General features: G+C 54.3%; 1 protein-coding gene across 23 annotated transcripts in view; it reads right to left on the bottom strand.

Annotated features, from left to right (window-relative positions):
* The window catches only part of DYSF (dysferlin), a 216,916-nt gene that overhangs the window by 95,972 nt on the left and 99,901 nt on the right, over positions 1-21,043 (bottom strand). For all 23 annotated transcript variants that reach the window (XM_072769771.1, XM_072769783.1, XM_072769778.1 and 20 more), the window contains 8 exons: positions 16,310-16,502; positions 14,058-14,213; positions 10,312-10,443; positions 10,049-10,215; positions 9,097-9,211; positions 8,703-8,808; positions 8,292-8,434; positions 6,343-6,516 (listed from right to left, as the gene is read on the bottom strand). In XM_072769771.1, coding sequence (XP_072625872.1) covers positions 6,343-6,516; positions 8,292-8,434; positions 8,703-8,808; positions 9,097-9,211; positions 10,049-10,215; positions 10,312-10,443; positions 14,058-14,213; positions 16,310-16,502 — 1,186 coding nt within the window. The remainder of the gene's footprint in view (positions 1-6,342; positions 6,517-8,291; positions 8,435-8,702; positions 8,809-9,096; positions 9,212-10,048; positions 10,216-10,311; positions 10,444-14,057; positions 14,214-16,309; positions 16,503-21,043) is intronic.

Here is a 21,043-nt window from a genome sequence, read left to right as displayed (position 1 = left end):
GAGATGGGGCACCCAACACATCTGCCCAGCTGTGACACACACACTCCTCAGCACCCATGCATGCCTGTGTGCTGCCATTTTGTCTTGAGCACACAGACACACGGTTGGACCCTCCAGACGTCAGCCTTCAAATCTTGAATGAGACAGATCCTGGGGTCCACCAATTTGAAGGAACTATCCAAATGGTCCTTCCATGTGGGACAGCAAGGGGGCAGGGAGGCCCCTGCTGGAGAGACCAGCCAGCCTTCAATCAGCTCCTGCTAGCACAAAACCAGGTATAGAACAGGTGCTCAAGTAGCATATTTAAGAAACAGAATCCAGGGAAACACAGAACCGCCTCTCCTGCCTGGCAGACTCAGTGGGGATTTTGGTTACTTTATGAGGCAAACCCCTCTCACCTCACAGATGCTGCTCCCAGATGAGCAGGTCAAAATGCCTGCTCCAGGAACTAGGTCTGGGTACTCTGCATACAGCAGAGCTTTACCCAGGCACAGAGACGGACTCTCCCCTCCTCACCCACATCTGACCTCCTCCTCAAGCAGCTCAAATCCCAAATTACTCCTCTCTGGCACCATTACCCTTCCCTGACTCCCCTTCCCAGCACTTTTGACTCCCACCTGCCCATCTCCATCCTTAGGCTTGGGCTTGCTATCCTGTCTCTGTAGATCCTCTCCACTTCCGGCCAGGACTCAGACTTTGGACAACCAACTAGAGGCTTCTCAGGGTGGGGGTCATGGTGCCAGCTCCTTCCTCTCTAGCTGCCCTGCCTCTCAGGGAAGTCAAGTCACATGGCTACACAAGAAAAGTGATGCCAACATCCAAGGACTCCAGCCAGCTGCCCAGGACCCTCCCTAGGACCCCACTCGAGGGCCTTCTCTAGGAGGAAGACATTATGCCCTAAAGGGAATAGGAGTATGTACTCGGGGACAGAAGAGCCCACTGTCCGGCCTTGATTCTAGAACTAGCCATTCTATGCCGCTGGGCAAGCCCCCTCTCAGAGCTCAGTTTCTTCTGGAGTAATATTAGGGGCTCAGACTTGTTCTAGAACAGCATTGTCCAGCAGAGCTTTCTGCAATGATGAAACTGTTCTATAGCTACACTGTCCAATATGGTAGCCATGAACCAGGTGTGGCTAATGAGCACCTGAAATGTGGTTCATGTGACTATGGAAGTAAATTCTTATTTTAATTACTCTAAAGGTAAATTTAAATACTCTCATGTGGCTCGTGGCTACTGTATTAGGCAGTACAGTTCTGGAAACTTGGTATCCCCAACTGTAAAATGGGTATAATAATAGAATCCAGTCTTCTGGGGGCGCTGTGAGGATAAAATAAGACCATGCACATAAAGCTGTCAGCCTGATCTCTGGCGCATGGTAAAATGGATTTTAGTAATTCTTATCCTCTTTGGGGTTCTAAAGTCCCTTGAGAATTGGAAAAAACCACGGACCCTAGACCTGAATTTACACATCAAAGACACACACACACACACGTTGCACATACACGTATATCACAGGTGTGCACACATCATACACATCCGTACATATGTGCACATACATATCACACACACAGTCACATGGCACACAGCTTGTGTGTGCACACATATCATCCATGTGTTTACACATCAGACACACTTGCACACACAGATCACACCCACACACCCATAACTATGTGTCCAATTTCAAGGGGATCCAAAGCCAGGTGGAGAGCACCTTTCAAACATGAAAGTTCCTTCCAGCTCTAAAAATCTCTAAGGCTATGAGCACATGTTGCTGAGTCCCCATCTCCTTCCCTCCTGCCCAAGCTCTGGCATCTCAGAAAACCTTTCCTAACACTCGAGGCCAAGCACAGAGACAGGGCTCTGGAAAAATCCTTGCGCATGGAGGGCAGGCCCAGGGCAAGGGCGACAGGATGGATTCTGTGAGCTCATCCCAGCAGCCGTCACCAGAGTTCCCAGAGAGGCTGGTGGCGTCAGGAAGGGGTGCCTGGGTGGGAGCCGGCGGTGGCGGCAGCAAGGGGTGTGGGGCGAGGAGAGGGAGGCTGGATGGAACAGGCTATAATAGCAGCTTTGTGCTCTGCTTCCCAGCTCCCTGGGAACGCCAGGAAGATTATGAAACCGGTGTCTTTGGGAATGCCAGGATATTAGCTGGAAAAAGAATAATACGAAAATAAAATAATACTCGGGATGGAGACAGCAGACGATTAGCAGACGGAGCCAGGGCCTCCCGCTCCACGGAGGGAGCCAGGCTTGGCCCCAGCAGAAGGTTTCAGGGAAAGGCTGCCGGTGCTAATGAGCAGACAGGGCCTGCCTTCCAGCAAGATGTCTTCAGGAGGAAAACTGGCAAGCAAGGCGCAGCCTGCTGGTGGACCTGTGGGCCAGGAGAGGGGTGGTAGGAGGCAAGGGGGCGCCGCAGGCCTAGTCCTCAGGCCCAAACATCCAGAAATGTCAGATTACCAGGAAGTCCACCTGACCATCACCCACAGTGCCTCCCTAGACTCTTTCAAGGTCTGCCTCCAAACATCCTCTTCCAAGAAGCCTCCCTCATTAGACACCATCATTCTGGAATGACCCTTATTCTGCCCTCCAGCACTGCAAAGATGCAGACCCTATTGGGTTTATTTGTACTCATGTGTGAATCAGACAGGGAGGGGCTCCATCCCAGATCACTAGCCAAGACTCCATAGGCCAGGCCTCCACCATCAGATCAGGGGATTCTTAGAAGTGAAGATTACTTTTCTCTCACTAGGGAGCAAGGAGAACATGTCGTCATTCCCTGTTTCCCTCTCTAGGACCCTGGCCACACACCTTCACCAAGTAACAGATACACCCTGCCTCTCAGAAAGGCATCCAAGTAGGGGAATGGGATGATGTGACCACCTCTCTCATCTTCCTGATGCACAATATATTGTTTCACATCCTCACCACTCAAAGATGGTCCTCAGACCAGCAGCATTGGCCTCACCTGGAATCCTCTTAGAAATGCAGACTCTCAGGTTCACCCAGTCATGGAATCATGAGTGTGCATTTTAACAAGACCCCACACACTGTTCCCACATTCACTAAGCCCAAGAAGCACTTCTTTACATGTGTCATGTAGTTATCCCTTACAATGACCTTAGGATGCGGTGACTTTTACAGATGAGGGAACAGAGTTGCTAAAGGGATAAGTGACCTGTCTGCAGCTAGGAAGGAGAATTCAAGCCAAACCTGCTCCACTGGGAAGCCTGGCCCATCCCACCATGGCTCCCACCAAGTGAATCAGCAGACATCAATGAGCAGTGGGCAGGACTAGTACTCAAGACAGCAGGTGGGTCTTGGCACCCAGACGACTGTACCATCTGCTCCCATGATGCAGGGTGGACTTTAGCCCTGGTGCCTTGCTGGAGCATCAGTACCTCCCAGGATAGAGGACAGCAGATTCAGGGACAGACGCATATATGGGTGACCATGAAGGGGTCAAGGTGTGTGTGTGTGTGTGTGTGTGTGTGTGTGTAGGTGCTGATGGAGATTCATTCACTGAAGTACAGAGTGGTCCAGATAGTTACAGTCAAATGGGCCTGTGGCCCTATCCAAATGCTGGCCACACCTAAAGACTTTCCAAAACTGTGTCCTCCAACTCCAGGTTTGTGGGATCCAGCCTCTCCAACCGCTGTCTGCTTCTGGTTCTCTATGTCAGCCAAGTTCCCCCAGGACGCAGAGGGCTTCACTATGTTGGCTTCTCCTGCGCCTCACAGGCGAGTCCCATCAGCTTCACAATCAACCACCTCCCCATGTCTGTTGACTTGACATTTGATTTCAATGCTCCCTCACGACATTCTCTCCCGCGTAAAGAATAAACGGATTGGTTTCTCTGTTTCTGGGAAGTGCCCCCCTTCATTCTCCCAGTCACCGAGCCATGAAAGCTTGGCAGTGGGTCCCCAGTCTTGCTCATCTTCTTCCCCCAGATCCTGGCCAGCCCCAGAACCCATCCACACTTCCGTCCATGTGTCTCTGGCTACCTCCAGCCTCGCGTCCTCTCTCCCACGGCCCTGGCCTCCCTGCACTGGGCGGCCTGGAAAGCAGCTGCCAGATCCGCCTTCTTCACACAGCACTTAACCGTGTGTGTCAGACTTGCCAGGGCCAACCATGAACTCATCGCAGCCCCAGGCCCACCCCGCCCACCCTATGGCCCGGCAGTGGGAGAAGCCATGCCATGCACCCAGCAGAACCTCTGGGCCATTATGACCCTCCCCAAGCTCTGCCACTGTAATTCCCTCTACTCTGGCCCCCAGCTCCCCCCACAGATGTCACCTCATCCCAGATCACTAGCCAAGACTCCTGATGGTCTCCTGATGGTCTCCATTCTTCCACGCCAACCATCCTCCATGGCTACTTGATTAATAGCCCAGAAGTCCAGCTCTAACCAGAGCATTCCTCTGCTCAACAATCCATGCTGGCTCCCTATTGTTCATTGAACTGAGTCCTATGGCCATCATCCGTAGCTCTTTGCCCAGCACTGTTTGCAGGGTTTTTGTTTTTTTTTTCCTTCCCAGATGCTCTTCTCCCCCTCCTGATGGTGCTGTCAACTACAAAAAAGGAGCATGACCCAGGATAGCCAATCCGAACATTCCATTCCTCACCCTCAGGCTGGCATGGGCACATGACCATGACAGCCAGTCAGTCACACCCAAGACTGTCACGGCATTATGGAGAAAATAGCACTCTCCTCTCTGTGGTTTCCAGATGTGAGGAAAATAGAGGATGCCAGGTGGGCTGTGCTATTTTATCTAGCAGGGCTTTGCTGGCTGTAAAGTTGATGTTGGCCTTTTTTATAGGCACCATCTTTGTTACCACCCAGAGTGAGCCAGTGTGAGAACGAGGCCAAGACAGAGGAGCGAGTCAGAAACAGAATTCCAGATACTGTGTGAACCCCCATTTCCTGCCCGGCCTAATGCCGGTTTCGCCTCTTGGTCTCTCTCATCGATCTGAGCCCTTAAACTCCTTTTCTCTCTGTAGCCCATATCATTGAGCTTCTATTCCTCAGGGTGTCCACCCAGGCTTCTCAGACCTGGCCCTGACTCTGAGCTCTGCCAAGAGCCCACCCCTCAGCTGGAGCCGCAAGACTATCCCTAGGCCCTGTCCTGTGCTCAAGCCAGGCCTTTTCTGACAGGACAGGGGGCGTCAACGAACACCAGCTCCGGCCCATGAGACCTCTAGCTGGGGGTGCTCCAGCTGGGTTAGCAGTTTCCTCCCACCTAGCCTGAGCATGAGCCCAAGCAGCCCAGAGCTCTGCTGTCTCCTTTCAGCCACCCCACAACTTGGCCCCAAGACATTATCAGGTATCTAGCATTATATGACCCCCAGAGGGTTTCCTCTCCCATACTGCCACCCCTAGACCTGGCCCACCATCAAGGCCCGAGAGGGATGGAAGCTCCCCTTGGGCCACCACCAGTCTCAACTCCCTTCCCTGGATCCATCCCATCAGATCTTGGGCCTGTTTTCTGTACTCCCTGACTCAGGGCAAGGCCCCACTGCTCCTCCCTCCAACTGATTCCTCACATACATGCACACACACCAAACTGATACACATGGACACACTCAGATCCCATCAGCTATCAGAGTTGGTGGGACCTGCTCTCGGAGTCACATATCAAAGCCCCAAGCGGTGGGCAGTCCTGGCTGGATTTCAGAGGAAGGGCTTCACGCTGGGCATCTCCTCCCACCTTCAGGAATCCCCAGACCAAAACAGAGTGGAGAATGGCCCTACTCAGACTGTCCAGGAAGGGCCTGCTCACCTTTTGGGGCTGGGAACCTTGAGCTGACCTCAATTCTACTGGCTCCAGAAAGTATACACCAAGGGCAGGATTGCCAGCCTGATGTTCAGTTTCTGGGGTACACCTATCCCCCAAAAAATCTCAGGGATGCCAGGAGATAGGTTCTGTCCAACCAAGGAAGACTCATGTCCAACCAAGGACATGGCCATTCAGGGATCATCAGGCCTCTCTGGCTACTTCCAGGGCCTAGGCCAAATCCTCTCAGGCCCACTCTGTGGCAGCCAGCCTCCTCAAGAAGGGCCAGGTCCCTTGGTTCCAGTCATAGCTCAGACCTGTGACCTCTATCAGACAGAGATCCTCTCTGCCTGTTCCCATCTTGATCACAAAAAGAAACAGCAAGTCCCCCAGTGTCAAGAAGGGAGCTGTTTTGTATTAGGACACCCAGACTGCCCTCCACTTTCCCCACAAGCACCCCCAAAGGAACTGAAGCCAAGGTGACCAGCCAATGTTCCATCCAAAGTCCTAACCTGGGGGGCTCCCGCTATAGCCCTGGAAAAGCAAGCCACACCTCCCTGACCCAGCCACATACCAGAGCCCCCTCAAGGGCAAACACGGCTGCAGGCCCCGTCTTCTCCAGCGGTTCCATGCGGCGGCGCCAGCGGCGGCGGCGGAAAGCATCAGTCTTGCGGTACTCCAGGTGGAACTTCCAGCCCAAGAGCGAGGCGTACTCCCAGCCCTCACCCTCTGCCTCTGCCTGTCTGTGCTGCGTGGGGAGAACAGGACAGACTCAGGCACTGCTCCGGCGGCCTGCAGGAAGGCAGTCCTTGCGCTGCCCTCCATGATTCCCTACCCACTCCACACCAGCACCTTCCAGGTGGGAACAGCTAGGAAGGCCACCTAGAGGAGGGGGACTCTGAGCAGCTTCTGCAATGACAAGAGTCCGGATCAGAAAATCAGGAGGGGAAAACGCTCCCTGGGCTGTGGGGATCCGAGGAGCCAGAAAAGGCAGGTAGGCTAAAGCAGGGATGAAAACATCGGGCTTTGGGTTTGTTTACTTGGATCATGGGTGGATTTCATGAATCCAAGGTTTTCTTGTCATTTCCTTTTTCTTCTTCACTTCCCAGCTTATAAAAATTGAGGGGGGTCAATGAGGATTGTTTTCCCAACCCCAGGCTATTTCTTCCTGAAGCTAGGCCTAGGTCAGTGTGGAAGGTCCCCCTGTATTTCCTCGAGGGGACCCTCTCCCAGGCCTAGAGGGACCTCTGGAAGCCCCTTCCTATCCAGGTGATGACCTGACACAGTCCTCAGGTGCCCCTCAGGCTCACGCCATGAACTAAGCAACAAGTACCAGTCCTGGAGGGCAGCCACATCCCTCACCAGTGATGGAGCAGGCAAGGCACACTGTCTGACAAGGGTCTCCTCTATCCCATGGGTGCCCCAACAGGCAGAGCAGAGTCTGTCTGGCTCACGGCACCACAAACAGTTTGCTGCCCCAAAGCCTTGCTTCTCCCTGAACCCAGTGACATCCCTCTCCAGATTCCCTGTGCCCAAAGAGAAAGGAAGAAATCTGGGTCATGCCAAAGACTACTCCTGGACTGGTGGAGGCCTGGTTCTTGGGCCCAAAATCAGATGCGTGCATGGGAAGAAGGAATGCACAAGAACAAGAGGGAACAAGAGGGATCTGGGGAGGCAGATGCTGAGGCTGTACGAGACATGGGCATCTGGTGAACTCCAAGAGCAGGTACATGCATCGTGTGCACTTATACATGCCTACTCTACTCCTCTGTCCTGTGGGTACCTGGGCACGCCCGTGGATCTGTGTGCTTGCACTGTGTATGTTCTCCAGGGAATAACGACGGAACCCACCGGGGCCCCTCTACCAGCCAGCACACTCACATGCTGCATATCCTCACCTACTAGCTCCAGTGGCCCCATTCCACAGGGATTTGCCCATGCTGAAGGGAGCAGGCTCCATGGGGAGGATACCCTCCTCAGCCCACTCCCGGCAACTATGGCTGGTGACAGAGCTTAGGGGGTACAACCCCAACCCCTTTGCCTCCAGGTGAGGACAATTTTGTGGTGCTCCAGGGTGTGCCCCTCCCCAAGCCACAGCTCAGGCCAAAACTGACTTGGCCTGATACCACATCCTTGCTCCCAGCACTCCTGACCACACTGCTTCTTCTAAAAGCTCCATGTGGCCAAACCCCTGTCTCAGACTCCACCTCCACGACCCCCGGCCACAGACCCAGTCTCAGTATGTCTTTGCACTTTCTGGGTCTGTGTGTGATCCCAAGCACATCTCCTTGCACAGTCACGGGTATCTGGACGTGTACTGGTGTGATCTGTGTGTGTGCTATAACCTGTGAGCAGCAGTACACGTGCTGGGTGTGATCCATGAGCATCTCCAGGGAGCCCATATGCCTGATACATGTCCTGAGCACACATGCATGTGTCTGTACACACAGGTGTGCACCTGTGCCCAGCTGGCCTCCTGCAGCCAGGGCCTCACCTCTACCCACCACCATCTGCCAGACTCACCCTCTTCAGTGCCTCCATCTGGCTGAGGTCCCTTCTGCGCAGGCGGACCCAGCGCCGCCGACGGTGCGTGTAATACATCTTCTCAGCAGGAACCCAGTGCTTTGGCTTCCGATCCGGGGGGATGGTGATACTGTACTCCCAGCCTGGAGGAAGGGTACCCACTGGCCTTTGCCCAGCCATTTCCCATCTCTCTAGAGGCTAGCTGTCCCACCCAGGCACAGTCACAAGCTCGTGACTGACCACTAACTTAATTTGTAGCTGGAAATGAGGCCTGACTCAGAAAGTCCCCCAGATAAAGAAGCCCAGTGAAGGCCAGTGCCCCAGGGCACAAGGCCCTGATCTCAGCTGTCCCACCAGTACACCTCCTGAGCTTGCTGAGGTGGATCTCACTGGGCTCTACGTGCTGCCCACCTTGCTCATCGACGGCCCGATTGAGGTCCGTGGACCACTCTTCATCTTCCCACTTCCAGCCCAGTGGGCACTCAATGTCATCCTTAGGAAGCACCTTATCCCCATTCTAGGGCAACACCGGACAGGCAAGCATGAGAAGAGACAGATGTTATCAGAGGAGCAGAAAAGATGCAACTTGACAACATACATTCTTGAAGCCCCAGGTGCAATTCCAGATCAGTGTCCTACCGGCACTGGACTTCACACTGTTTCTCTAGAAACCAGAGCATGAAGATGGGGACATGGGAGCAGGGGGGTAGCATCCCATCTTCTCTTAGCCACAGGCCCCTCCTGAGCCCAGAGGTCTGGGACCCCAGGAAAGCAAACCCTCCCTGTCCCTGGAGCATCCACTCACCACATCTGTGTAGTTGTCACTCATGTAGATCCACTGGCCTCCAGGGAGCCGGGTCTGGTTCTCAAACACCTCCTCCACAAAACTCAGGTGGCCCGCGTCCATGTCATGGAGTAGGCTGGGGGGGGGGGGTCAGAACCTCTGCTGAAGAGAGCCCACCCACCCACCCACCACCTTCAGCAGAGCACTCTTGGGTCCTTAGCCAAGCTTCCTGCATCAGCCTCACTCAACCAATAAGAAGGTAGAGAGGAGAGGGAAAGGAGGGGCAGAGCATCAAGGGAGAAGAGCAAAAGGAGACTCAGGTGGACCTAGAGATGCTCACAGACAGAAGAATACACCAGGGCCCAACATAAAGAAAGAGAGAGACACCAAAGAGAGAAAGAGCCAAAGACACCAAAAGCCTGGTGGGTAAACAACCCACTATTAGTTGTTGAAACGTTAAAGGCAATCAAGCTGTATACTTAAGATTTGCGTACTTGAAATAATATATGTTATACTTCAATTAAAAAAAAAAAAAAAGGAAAGAAACCCAGTTTGTTGAATGTCAACCAAACAGGAAAGTAGAGAGGAGAAAGAGGTAGGGACAGTGTTGCAGCTGGAGGGCTTTGTTCTGAGTACTCGGGGGGACGGGAGTGGGGAAGGTTCAGGCACAGGAAGGGTTAATACAGGGAGGAGGAAACAAGCTGTGGCCTCTTGGAGAAGAAGTTTGCAACCAGTGGATGCAAAGTCAGACAGAGGCCAACTTTAGTTTAATATTAAAGAAGTTCCCCCTTGTTCGAGCCTTTCCAGAAACAAGGCTGCCTAGCAAGCCCCCAGCCCCGGAAGAGTTCAAGTGCAAGCCCCTGTGACCAGCATAGGGGCAGTAGGAGCAAGTAGAACCATTTATAGGGCTATGGCCTTTCAGAGAAAGGACTAGGGCAGAGGGGGTCCCCCAGGCTCCCTGTCCATGACTCACGTCTTCTCTGGACACACGAACCAGTCTCCGGCCCAGGTCCAGCCAGCTGAGGGGCGGAAGCTATCCTTGGGTAGCTTGATCTTGCCCATGACATCAGAAAACTTGGGGTAGGTGAGGCCTGTTGTGCCCCAGTTCCCAACCAGGGCCAGTTTGGTCTGGTTCTCATACTGGAGAGCAAGGGATAAAGAGAAGTGAGTGGGGACCAGTGCAGCTTTGGGGGCAGGGGCAGGAAAGGGCAGGACGGCAGGATGGCAGGCACTCACGGTTTCAGCAAAGACGGACAGCTTTCCCTCAGCAAACTGGTTGAACTCCTTCTCATCCACAGAAAGCCCAAACCAGAGTTTCACCCGTATTTGTACTGGCATCCGGGCTCCGGGCACCCCCTCCATGGGATACTAGATACCAGAGAAGGACAGAAACCCCCGATCCCCTTTAGGATCAGGATGTCCCCACCGAGTCGGGGTGGGATCCTCCAAGGACTGGGCCTAGCAGCCTGACCCCCCCTAGATACATGTCCTGTTGGAGGACTTATTAGAAATTCACAGGAAGGGAATATATACTTAAGAAGGCTTCTCCATACCTGCCAAGATTCCTTCTCTCCAAAGGAGACCACATCATCTCCACCTAGGTGCTCAGCTGAGCCAGGCCTAGACCAGCACCCCTCATTCTGCCCTCTCCCACCACATCCCCATTTCTGTTCTCTTCTAGAATAACTCCGCCCAATGGAACTTCTTGCTACAAAATAGTTTATATCCGCACGGTCCAATCACGCTAGCCCCATGTGGTGAGCCCACTGAGCCCTTGAAATGCAGCTCGTATGGGACATCTGGGTGGCTCAGTGGTTGAGCGTCTGCCTTTGGCTCAGGTCGTGATCCTGGGGTTCTGGGATCGAGTCCTGCATCGGGCTCCCCGCATGGATCCTGCTTCTCCCTCTGCCTATGTCTCTGCCTCTCTCCGTGTGTCTCTCATGAATAAATAAATAAAATCTTTAAAAAAAAAATGCAGCTAGTGTGACTGAGGAACTCAATTTTTAGTTTTATTTCATTTTAATTACTTTAAATTTAAATAGCCCCTTGCAGCGACCATGTAGGATAGTGCAATTCTAGAACATATCTTTAAAGAAGATACAATGATCCAGGTCTGGAAGGGGAAGAGGTTAAAACCTCCTCCTTTATTTTAGTTTGTTTCGGGGGCACTGTTATTTTTGTTTTGGCTAGATGTTAGTATACCATCTGATACCACTACCCTTTCAGGCACTTATCAGCAAGTTAACCACTAGTCACTGGTCCTCAATTGCTTATTATCCTGAAACTTTCAGAAGCTCTGCCAAAATGCAAGAACCACAACAGCCCAACATTAAACATTTATTCCCCGCAACTACTTTACCGTGTGATTGAAATCAATGGTCAGCTACAGCCTAAGGAGCAGAAGTTCCTCACTCTTAGAACAACACATTATCCCTTAGAGGAAGTAGCACAAGAAGAAGGCCCTAGGTTTCATGTGCATGAGCCTGGAGGGGTACCTCCTCTGCAACAGGAGGCTGAATGTGAAGAGAAAGGAGTTTTGATGGCTTCAGAAGAGGAAAGGGGAGCCAAGGTAAGAGGTCACCAACAGGTAGAGGAGGCCTGGATCCCTAGAGGGAGAGGCCAAGCCAGGTACGGGGAAAAGGAAGGGGTGCAGGACATGCCAGGGTGATGACAGTCTCCCCCGTCACCCAGCCTCTCTGCTTCTGGTTCATCCTCGGTGAAGCCCAGAGGAGGCCCTGAACCCACATGTCACCCCCTGGCAACCTCCCATGACCATTTGCTTCAGCCGTCTCCTCCCTGGGGTGGTTAGTGGCCTTTTTCCCTCCAAACCACCAGCCCCAGGGAGATGGCAGGAATGCCTAACCCCCCCTTCCCCCTCTACCCCCCCACCGCCGGTCTCTCCCCTGCCCTCCCCCAGACGGGGCCAGCCTGCCTGACCCAAAATAGCAACAGCAAATAAAGAAATGTCTAGTTTGGGGCTCCTCTCCCTCTCTACTAGTGCTCATTTTTTCCAACTTTGGTTTAAGTTAAGAAACACCAATGTTTTCTTGGTCTCTGCTTGCTGCCAACATTTTTGTAGAGCTTGCTCAGGAGCTACTGGCAGGGCTCATAAACTCAGTGGGGAAGACTTCGAGAAACAATTCTATATCTTTTTTTTTTTTTTTTTTTTTGCTTGGAATCAGGGAAAATTTTTCAGTTTGTGTTTCCCCAAGGCTGCAGGGCCGAGAGGTCAGAGCCTGAAGCTCATCCTGCTCAAGTGCTTCCCCACTGGCACTCTAGCCAGACAGCCTTTCCTGGTCAACCCAATGCAATGTGGCAGCTCCTTGACTTCCTTCCCCTTCAGTCCTGCTTGGCAAGGAGTTAGCTTAGGAGATAGAAGCAGGATGCTAGGAGGTTAAGAAAGCACCAGGGACGTGCCCTATAGGCAGGTGAGAGGCGGCAGCCCACTGCCTGACACATCCTCACGCTCTTTCTGAGCAAAGCTGGTCTCTCCAGCAGCCCTGAGTCCAGGTATCTGCTCACCTCTGCCTTATGTTGGCCTCCAGTCATGCTGGTGGAGCCTCGTCTCCCCTGAGAGCAAGGGAACACCCCAGAAAGTAAAGGGGACAAGAAGGAAAGAAACTGATATTTACTGATCACCTCAGTTTAGCCAGAGCCATGAGCTGTATCACCTAATTCAATCCATAACACCCATCAAGTGGGCAGTCCGATGATCATTTTACAGGTGAGAAGACAGCCAGAAGTTCAGAGAGGGTAGGCAATTTACCCAAGGCCACACAGGCTTCCAGCCAACCCTGCCACCTGTCCACACACACTGTTCTGTCAAAACCTGCCCTCTCTACTCAGGCCAGGGTGGGACAAGAAAGAAAGGCCAATATATGAATGGGTTGACCCACAGGCACTTGAGAGGCTCAAGGCTAAGGCTAGCCAACAATGACTTCCTGGAAGAGGAAAGGTGGGCACTGGTCCTGGTGTGGATGGACAGAGCGGTGGGGAAGGGAAGGCCAAGAGGCAAGGGGCCGGGGCAGATGGACCAGGCTGGGAGGAAGGCCAGGCAGCTTATAATGCCAACAGAGCCATCTGAACTGAATGGAGAGTGGCGAGGGGAAGGCCTGCCTCCCACCGCCACTCCTCCTCCAGCAGGACAGCCTCAGTGACAGCCCTCCAGACAGGGACCCCGCCCCCCTCCTTCAGACCCAGGGCAGTCACAGCACAGGAAGAGATTTTCCTAAATTGTGTCCTGGCCACCAGGCACATGGCCCCAACCAAAACAGCCTTGGCTCTATGTCCCCACATTAATCTAGAGAGGAGGATCATGGGCACTCAGGCAGCTGCTTACATCTGTGACCCCAGACTGAGCCTAGCCAGTACCCCGAAAGAAGATGGGCAGGAAGCAAGGATGGGGGCTGGAAGAAGATAAAGGAAAGGAGAGGTGCGGGCAGGACAACATGAGGGGCACTGGATCACGAGCCCCCAGCATCCTGATGGGCCAGAGCCACAGGCACACTCAGCGCCTAGACACCAGCCTTCCCATAGGGAAGAACCTGAACTTGAGCCTGACTCCAGTTGGGGTCAAAGCACACAGGCAGGGCAATGAGGTCTGTACCAGTTCTTAGAGGCTGGGGTCGGGGCTGAGGGCTGAACCCCGCCCTCCCAGAGACCTGACCGTGAGATGGAGAGCAGCCTCAGGAGTCAGCCCTTCCCAGACAGCCTAAGGGCAGCGGCGGAGGGGGGGTGGTGCATAGACCCTGCCTCATTCATTTCCAGCATCCTGTGATTCCTGCTATCACCTGCCAACTTTCTAGACCAGGTATATGGGGCCCAGGGACTTGACAGAGGAGAGAGAAGGGAAATGGTTTTGCACAAAGCCCTCCACCCCTTCTGAGAGTCCAGAGACTGTCAGAGGGAGAAAAGGAGACATGGTAGGGGAAGGGAACTACCTGGGAGGAAATATGATCATGACTTGAGAAAAAAGAACCCACTTTCAGAAATATCGTCTGCAGCTTCCCACAGTTCTTGCCACAGTAGCTGGCGCCCCGCCGGGAGAAGAGGACCTCGTGCGCAGGCACCCGCTGGTACGCCACTCGCTTGTTTCCCTGCAGCATCCAGATGATGATGTCGGGCAGGCTGTTCTGGGGCTGGAGAGAAGGTGGTGGCAGTCAGGGTGGGGAAGGCCCACACCCTGCAGCCTACCATGAGCCACTGGAGGCCTCTCCTCCCCCTCTGCCCACCCCTAAGAGCCTCCTTGACCTCCCATGGCTGGCTGGGCACCTCTGTCTTCAGCGGCTATGAGCCCCCAAGGACAGTTGGGGCATGAGGCTGCCTCTGCTCACATGAGGAGCCTGCCAAAAATTCACTGAGCTGAGTTCACATTTTCTGGGAAGACAGGCTTCTAACTAGAGGCCAGAACTGACGCTTTTAGATCCCCTCCACTGCGTAAATAGGTGCTCCTGGAGGGCAGAGATTGGAGGATTTGATTTGACCTGAGAGATGACATCACACTTAAGATGCTACCCTTTTTCCTTACCCAAGAACAGCAGTGAATCCACAGGCACCCTTCCCGAAGGACAATCCCTTCCTCCACCCTCTAAAGCAGGGATTCATGGGGTCTGGTCCTTTTCTGGGACTAGAGGCATTGGGCTCTGAAAATGGTGACTAGATCAGGACAAAACTTCAAGGCCTGAGCACCCCTCAGAGCCACTAACTCTGAGTGAGAACCATTGGGTACAGCCCACCTGCTTCCAAGGCTGGTGAGCAAAGTGTGCTCAGTGAGGCGGCACAGGACCTCTAACCAGGACCACGGCTGAGAGCTGATGCTCCTGGGGCCTCACTGGGCATGCCACAGTCTCACTCACTCCCTATGGCATGGATAGGCAGCCCCATTTGCCAGGTGAGGAAATTCAAACTCAAAGAGAGTAGGAGCCAACCAGGTTTTTCAGCCTCTAGAGAGTGGTTCCTAACCACTCTACCAGTGTGGTCTCCAGAGCAGCGGCACGGCAGCTCCCAGGAACTTGCTAGAAATGCAATTCCTCAGGCTCCACCCCAGACATGCAGGGTCATACAGGGCTTGTAACCTGTTTTAACAAGCCCTTCAGGGGATTCTGCTGCACTATCAAATTGGAGAAAGACTCTCTGGGTTCCCTTGCCGACAGTAGCACCCATTTGACCTTAACCCCTCCCGGCCATAGCACAATCCACGCTGAGAGTTCCAGGGGCCATCCAGGTTAAGATCACGGAAGGCAGCCTTTGCCCAGTCCAAGAGGATGGTCTGTAACCATTGTATGGGGTCAGCCTGTGGCTGGGCAACACTGCTGCCCCAGGTAACTGGCCACATGCCCCAAGGCCTGCTCAGGACGAGTCTAAGGCTGACTCTGAGGGACCAACTCTTTGGGCTGCCTTCCCCTTCCAAGCAGCCTCCCACCTGCAGCACCTCCCTCTCCCCTTCAACAACTTGCTCCTCCAGAAGCCCCTCTCGGGCCCTGCCCTTCCCCACACTCCTTCTGCAGAAATCCTTCCTCACTAGCCCCTGCCCTCCATGGGAACCACACACCTCTGGGCGGACTGGGCAGCAGCTGGTCCGCCTGTGACATATGAGCAGAACCCTGTCCTCATTCTGGACAAATCTGTGGAATGCTTGCTTGCCTTGGGAACTGGGTGGGTACATCTGACCTGGGGCAAGGGGGCATGGGTGGTATGCAGGGGACAAACTGCACCCACTTCTCTGTGATCAGATTCAACAAAGTTCACAGTTACTACAAATGCAGCCTCCTCAGGTCTGGGGACAGGAGGCATCCAGGAGAGCAAGAAGTACAGGACCCCCAGAGAGGCAGGTTTGAGGCCAGGTGCAGACAGGTCCCCGTTGGCAAGGAGGAGTCAGGTCCCCAGGGGCGCAGGCCCCAGCACTGAACCTGGAACTGGGTACCCAGGTCTCTGGTCTCAGCTCTGTCTCTGACATACTTCAGTGACATTTATTGAGCACACGTACTGAGCACATTGGGGGCATTTATTGAACACCTACTACACACCAGCTAGGCCCCAGAACACCCAGTATCCAGCTGCATCCTCTCTCCTTCGGCTGCGAATAGGGGACACTGAGGATCAGAAAAATTGAGTCACCTGTCCAAGCTTACCCAGCAGTAGAGCCAGAGCTGGGCCATAGTCCAGACAGTCCCCACGTCCCTCCCAGTTCTGACATTCTCAGGCAGGAAGGAAGATACCTTCCAGGGTCTACTACCTCATCAGCCAGGGCACGGAGACGCAGGAGCCAGTCTTCAGCCTGCTCCAGGGCGGCAGGGAGCTTGCCATGCCCGAGTTTCAGAGCCAGGGCCGCCTCAGTAATCTGGCCTAGGTGACGGGTGCGCAGCCTGTACAGGTGCCGGTCCAGGTGGGTGGCAGAGGGTATCTCTTGGACATTGCCCAGAGGCTGGCTGTGAGGGACAGACAGATAGGATGAAGCTGGCACTCACCCAGGTCCAGACACACATGCTATACACATGTGTACACAGACAGACCCTGCCCCCTCCCCCCCGTAAAAAACAAACCTCACACCCTCAGCCTGTCTCTTGGGTGCTCTATATGCCCTAGGTGACTTCCCCAGCCTGACCCACATGCAGTCATCTCCACAGCCCAGCTACCTGGGGGAACAGGTATGTGGGTCAGGCTCCATCCTCACCTCCTCCAGGAAGCCTTCCTAGTCCACATGCCTCCTACTCTGAAGTCCCTCAGCCCTCTATTCTGGAGCTGGCTATTTGGAACTTATGAGTTCTTTGGCATGTGTGTCCCCTCTGCCCAGATGACCACAAGCCCTCTGAGGGCCCAACAGGTCCCTCTGGGCCCCCCGCATCCTCCTAGAGCAGAGGCCGAGTGCTAGGTTGCCCTTGGCTGAAATGAATCTATTCTGTTGTACACACACTTTCTTCAGGAAGGAAATTTATGGATCCCTGACAAGCCACTGCAGACGCTGTGGGAAGGCCAGCAGCCAGCGATACAGATGTGTCGACCTGGGGCAGCCCCATGACAACCCTCCCAGAGCCCTCTGTTTGGGAAGCCTTTGGAGAAGAGTTAGGGGGTACATACAGTCCCAGAAATACAGCCTTGGGCCCCAAGAGGGGGTTGGGCTTAAACTCCATCCTGCTTGGAGGCACAGAACTCTGACCCCCCCCCCTACCTCATCCCACTGGGTCCTTCCCCCTAGATGTGCTTCTTCATATGGCTCTTCCTCACCATACCAGGCCTCTGGGGGTCAGTCCCTACCCCCACAGAGGCATGCGGGGAGGGTGCGGCGGGGTGTCTGTGCTCTCCCTCACTGTGCAGGAGCTCTGCAGATGATCCCTGCCTAGGGGTGTGGGGGCTGCTCCACCCCCGCCCCACCCCCACTGAGCCCTTGACTCCCAAACAGGACATCAGTCAAACCCGCTCCGCTGGTTCTGCCCCCGCCACTGGCAGCCCCCCCACCTCACACTCCCCTCCCCGCAGTGTCTCGACTCCGGCTCCCGGCTGATTTATTTTTCTGCCAATTTCCCCGAGCTATGCAGAACCAATTACCGCCAGAGCGCAGCGGCACCGCCGCCGCCAGATACACCACTCTGGCAGGCCCTCGGCGCACTACATTTTTCCTGTTATTTTTTTTAATTGAATTTTTAGGGTGGGGGGAATGGTACGCAAACTCCATCTCGGGAAACTTAAGCCCCGGGGCCTGTCTCAGGTCACGTACCGCACACCCTGTAGTAATATAATATTTACTGCCCCGAGGGTGCCGCGGATGGGGCTGCCCCAGGCCAAGAGAGGGGCGGCCTCCATCCCCAGCCCACTCGATCGTGGTGGAGGGGCACGCTGGGTGGGTAAAAAGGGGGGCCTGGGCCAGAGTCCTGGACTGGGGCCTGCCTGGGAAGGAGGCCTGAGTGGGCCCGAGGGCGGGGGCAGGCAGATCTGGAGTCGGATCTGGAGAATGGAGCCAACCAGGGTGATTTATGCTCCTAGCCTGGGTCGGGAGCTGGGAGGGACTGCCATACAGACCACCAAAGGGAGATTTTCATGGAGGCCAGCAGCCCAGCCAAAATGCCCCCAAAACAGCCAGGACCCGTGACTGCCACCAACAATATGTCTTGGCCCTTTCCCGCCCCAGGAAAGCCCAAGAAAGGAAAGGGAGACTGGGAAGAGGAGGCTGGTACCCCAACCCCAAATACGGGGCAGTCACCTTGGAAATGGTGGGCAGCCCCATGGTGGCTTGGCGCAGGCTGGGGGCAGAGCTGGATGGCTACCAAAGTCGCTGCCGACCCCTGCTGTGAACCGGGGCAGTATCCAGCCTGAAAGGTGAACTAGCCCAGGGGTCATTCATTTCATTCCTCATGAACAGCAGCTCTGCTGGTCCTGACGGGGCTGGGTCCAGAGACCTAGGCCTGCCCTCAGCACCCAAAACAGAGGCAAACAGGCTAACTCCCCACTGAGCAGCCTCAGAGTCAGCAGCACCTCCTGGAGGAAGCCAGTCAGGCCACGGAAAGCCAGACGGTGTTCTGGCCAAAGGAACAGTATGTGCACAAGATGAAGGCTCAGAGGCAGGAGGGAGCACACGTGGGGTAGCGAGAGCTGCACAAGCCAGCACAGAGGCTCCAAAGGGCTGGAGGGTGGGACTGCTGGGGTCCTAGTGGGGCCAGAGAGCCTGTCCACCAGGATGAGAGCTGGGACTTTCCCTGAAGGCAGTGAGAGCTGCTGGGGGCTGAAGCCCAGGTGGCATGGCACAATTTTAGGAAGACTCCAGAGACTGAACCGGATGTGCTGCCAGAACAACCAGGCAGAGATGTGAGGCAAGCAGACAAGAGCTCGGGTCTAAGGATGAGAGAAGGCTGGGCTGGAGGAACAGAGGGGGGACCCTGGCAGGGGGAGACGAGCTCAGAGGGAGAGAAGCCAGGAAAAGGGAGGGTGTGGAATGAAGGACACTGATTTCAGAGGCAGGACAGGGGCTGGCTGAAGGAATGGGGAGCAGCTAGTGGTCAGCTCTGGCACACTGGCATGGGGCCCCGATGCCTGGCCACCCTGCTCGACAGCACAGAGCCCGAGGTGAAGGCAGCCCTCTTGCTGCCGCCCCACAGCTATCAGGCGGCCTCAAGTGGTGCCTTGAAGGAATTGGTCCTGAGGTTTGGTATTTCTCCCTGGAGAGCCATGTGTCCATTCCAAGAAGAATGGAAGCTTCCCTTAGCCACTCCTGACCTGAGACCAATGCCCCCAGGGGCCCCCAGGCACCTTCTGTCCAGCAGAGTCACTCAAAGAGGCCCAGGCTTTGGCAGAAGTAGATTGAGCTGAACCCTCTGAGAACAGAGCCCGGAGAAAGGCAGTGAGGGCAGCCCAGTACTTGGGTCCCACCCATCTCAGATGCTTCAGGCACCTGCTACCTGCCAAGGTCCACATAACACATGAGTCATGAGCAGTGCTGTGGGTAGAACCCAGAGCCCTGGCCCGCCCTCCACACCCGGGCTGTCAGGCCCAGCCAGTGGTACATTCAGAGACACTTCCCACACGGACTGTGCCCCCGTATGCCCCTCTGGCCTCACTCTGTCCTCCAACCTCCAAACCACAGATGTCTTCAGGTACCTCCCACCCAACACAGCCAGTCCTAAGCTTCTCAACTTCCCCTAAAGCTGCTCTTCTCCCACTGATCCCCCAAGAATGGCCCTGCTGTCTACCCAGCTGCTCTGGCCACAGCTGGGAGATCATTCTGTACCTTCCTTGGGCCCCCACATCCACTCCACCAGCAAGTCTCATTTATTAGAGAGTGATACAGCCAACAGGCTCAGCCACTTACTAGAGGAGTGAATCTGAGCAAGTTAATTAACCTCTCCATGCCTCTGTTTTCTCATCTATAAAATGTGGATCTCTCTACATCCTAACTCATAAGGTGCTTATGATTAGTTCATACGTGTAAAATTTTCATAATAGCACCTCACACAGGAAGTGTTCATTATCAGACTGTTGTCATTATGATGCCCCCTAAAGACAGCAAACTGCCCTCTGCCTCCCTCAGCCCCCAGCCCTCCCCACGTGTCTGGTTTGGGTGACACCATCTAGTTTCTTCGCACCACCACCACCAATCCTTCCCTCACTCTGCAGCCAAAATGAGCATCTGAATCATAGGGAACCCTGTGCTCCCCCGCAAAACCTCCCAAGGCTGAGTTCACTTTAGCGGACCCTAAGGCCTATCTATCCCATTTGGGCTTTGCTTCCCCTGCCAACCCACGGAGGCAACAGGCATTTCAGGCTTTGCGCCTTTGCCTAGACAGTCTCCTCTCCAAAGGTTAGCTCCTACCTCTCCTTCAGAGTTCACATCAGGAGCATCCCCCACTCCGGGAAGCTTCCCTGAATTCAATCTGAGTTTGATGCACCTGCTCTGAGCTCCTACAGCTCATTTCTCTAACTCCTCAACACACTCTGCTTCCTTTGCTCATTTTTGCATCTGTCACCTCTGGAGGGGGCTGATGCTGCAGCCCTGTCAATTTGCTTTAGGTTCCAGGAAGGTTTGGGGAATGCATGAATGACCTGCCTGGAATTCCGTGACTGGGGGAGACGGGGTGTCTTTAGAGTAATGTTTTGTTTGATAAAGGTGCACTTCTCAGCTGAAATACAAAGGACAAGAATGGGCTTGGCATGAGGCAGAGACACTCCCCAAGAATGGGCTTGGCATGAGGCAGAGACACTCCCCAGAAGGTGGGATGATAAGATTGAGGGGAGCATAGAATACACTTTCATCATTTGCCCTTAACTCCACACAGTAGAAAAGCAACTATTTATCATTAAGTCCATTTCACAGCTGAGAAAACTGAGGTCCAGGGAAGTGAAGCTGCCCAAAGGCACAACGCTGGTTAAAGGAACAAGAACCTAAGTCTCCTGACATTTCTTCCTAATAGTAATTATAGCCACCATTTATTAAATACTTCCTCAAGGGCCAAGCATTTTGCTTATGTGCTATTATTAGCAG

This window comes from Canis lupus, chromosome 12, assembly GCF_048164855.1.
Source record: "Canis lupus baileyi chromosome 12, mCanLup2.hap1, whole genome shotgun sequence".
NCBI classification, from domain to species: Eukaryota; Metazoa; Chordata; class Mammalia; order Carnivora; family Canidae; genus Canis; species Canis lupus.
Note: the sequence above shows the minus strand (reverse complement) of the source record. Positions and strands in the feature narration are given on the sequence as shown.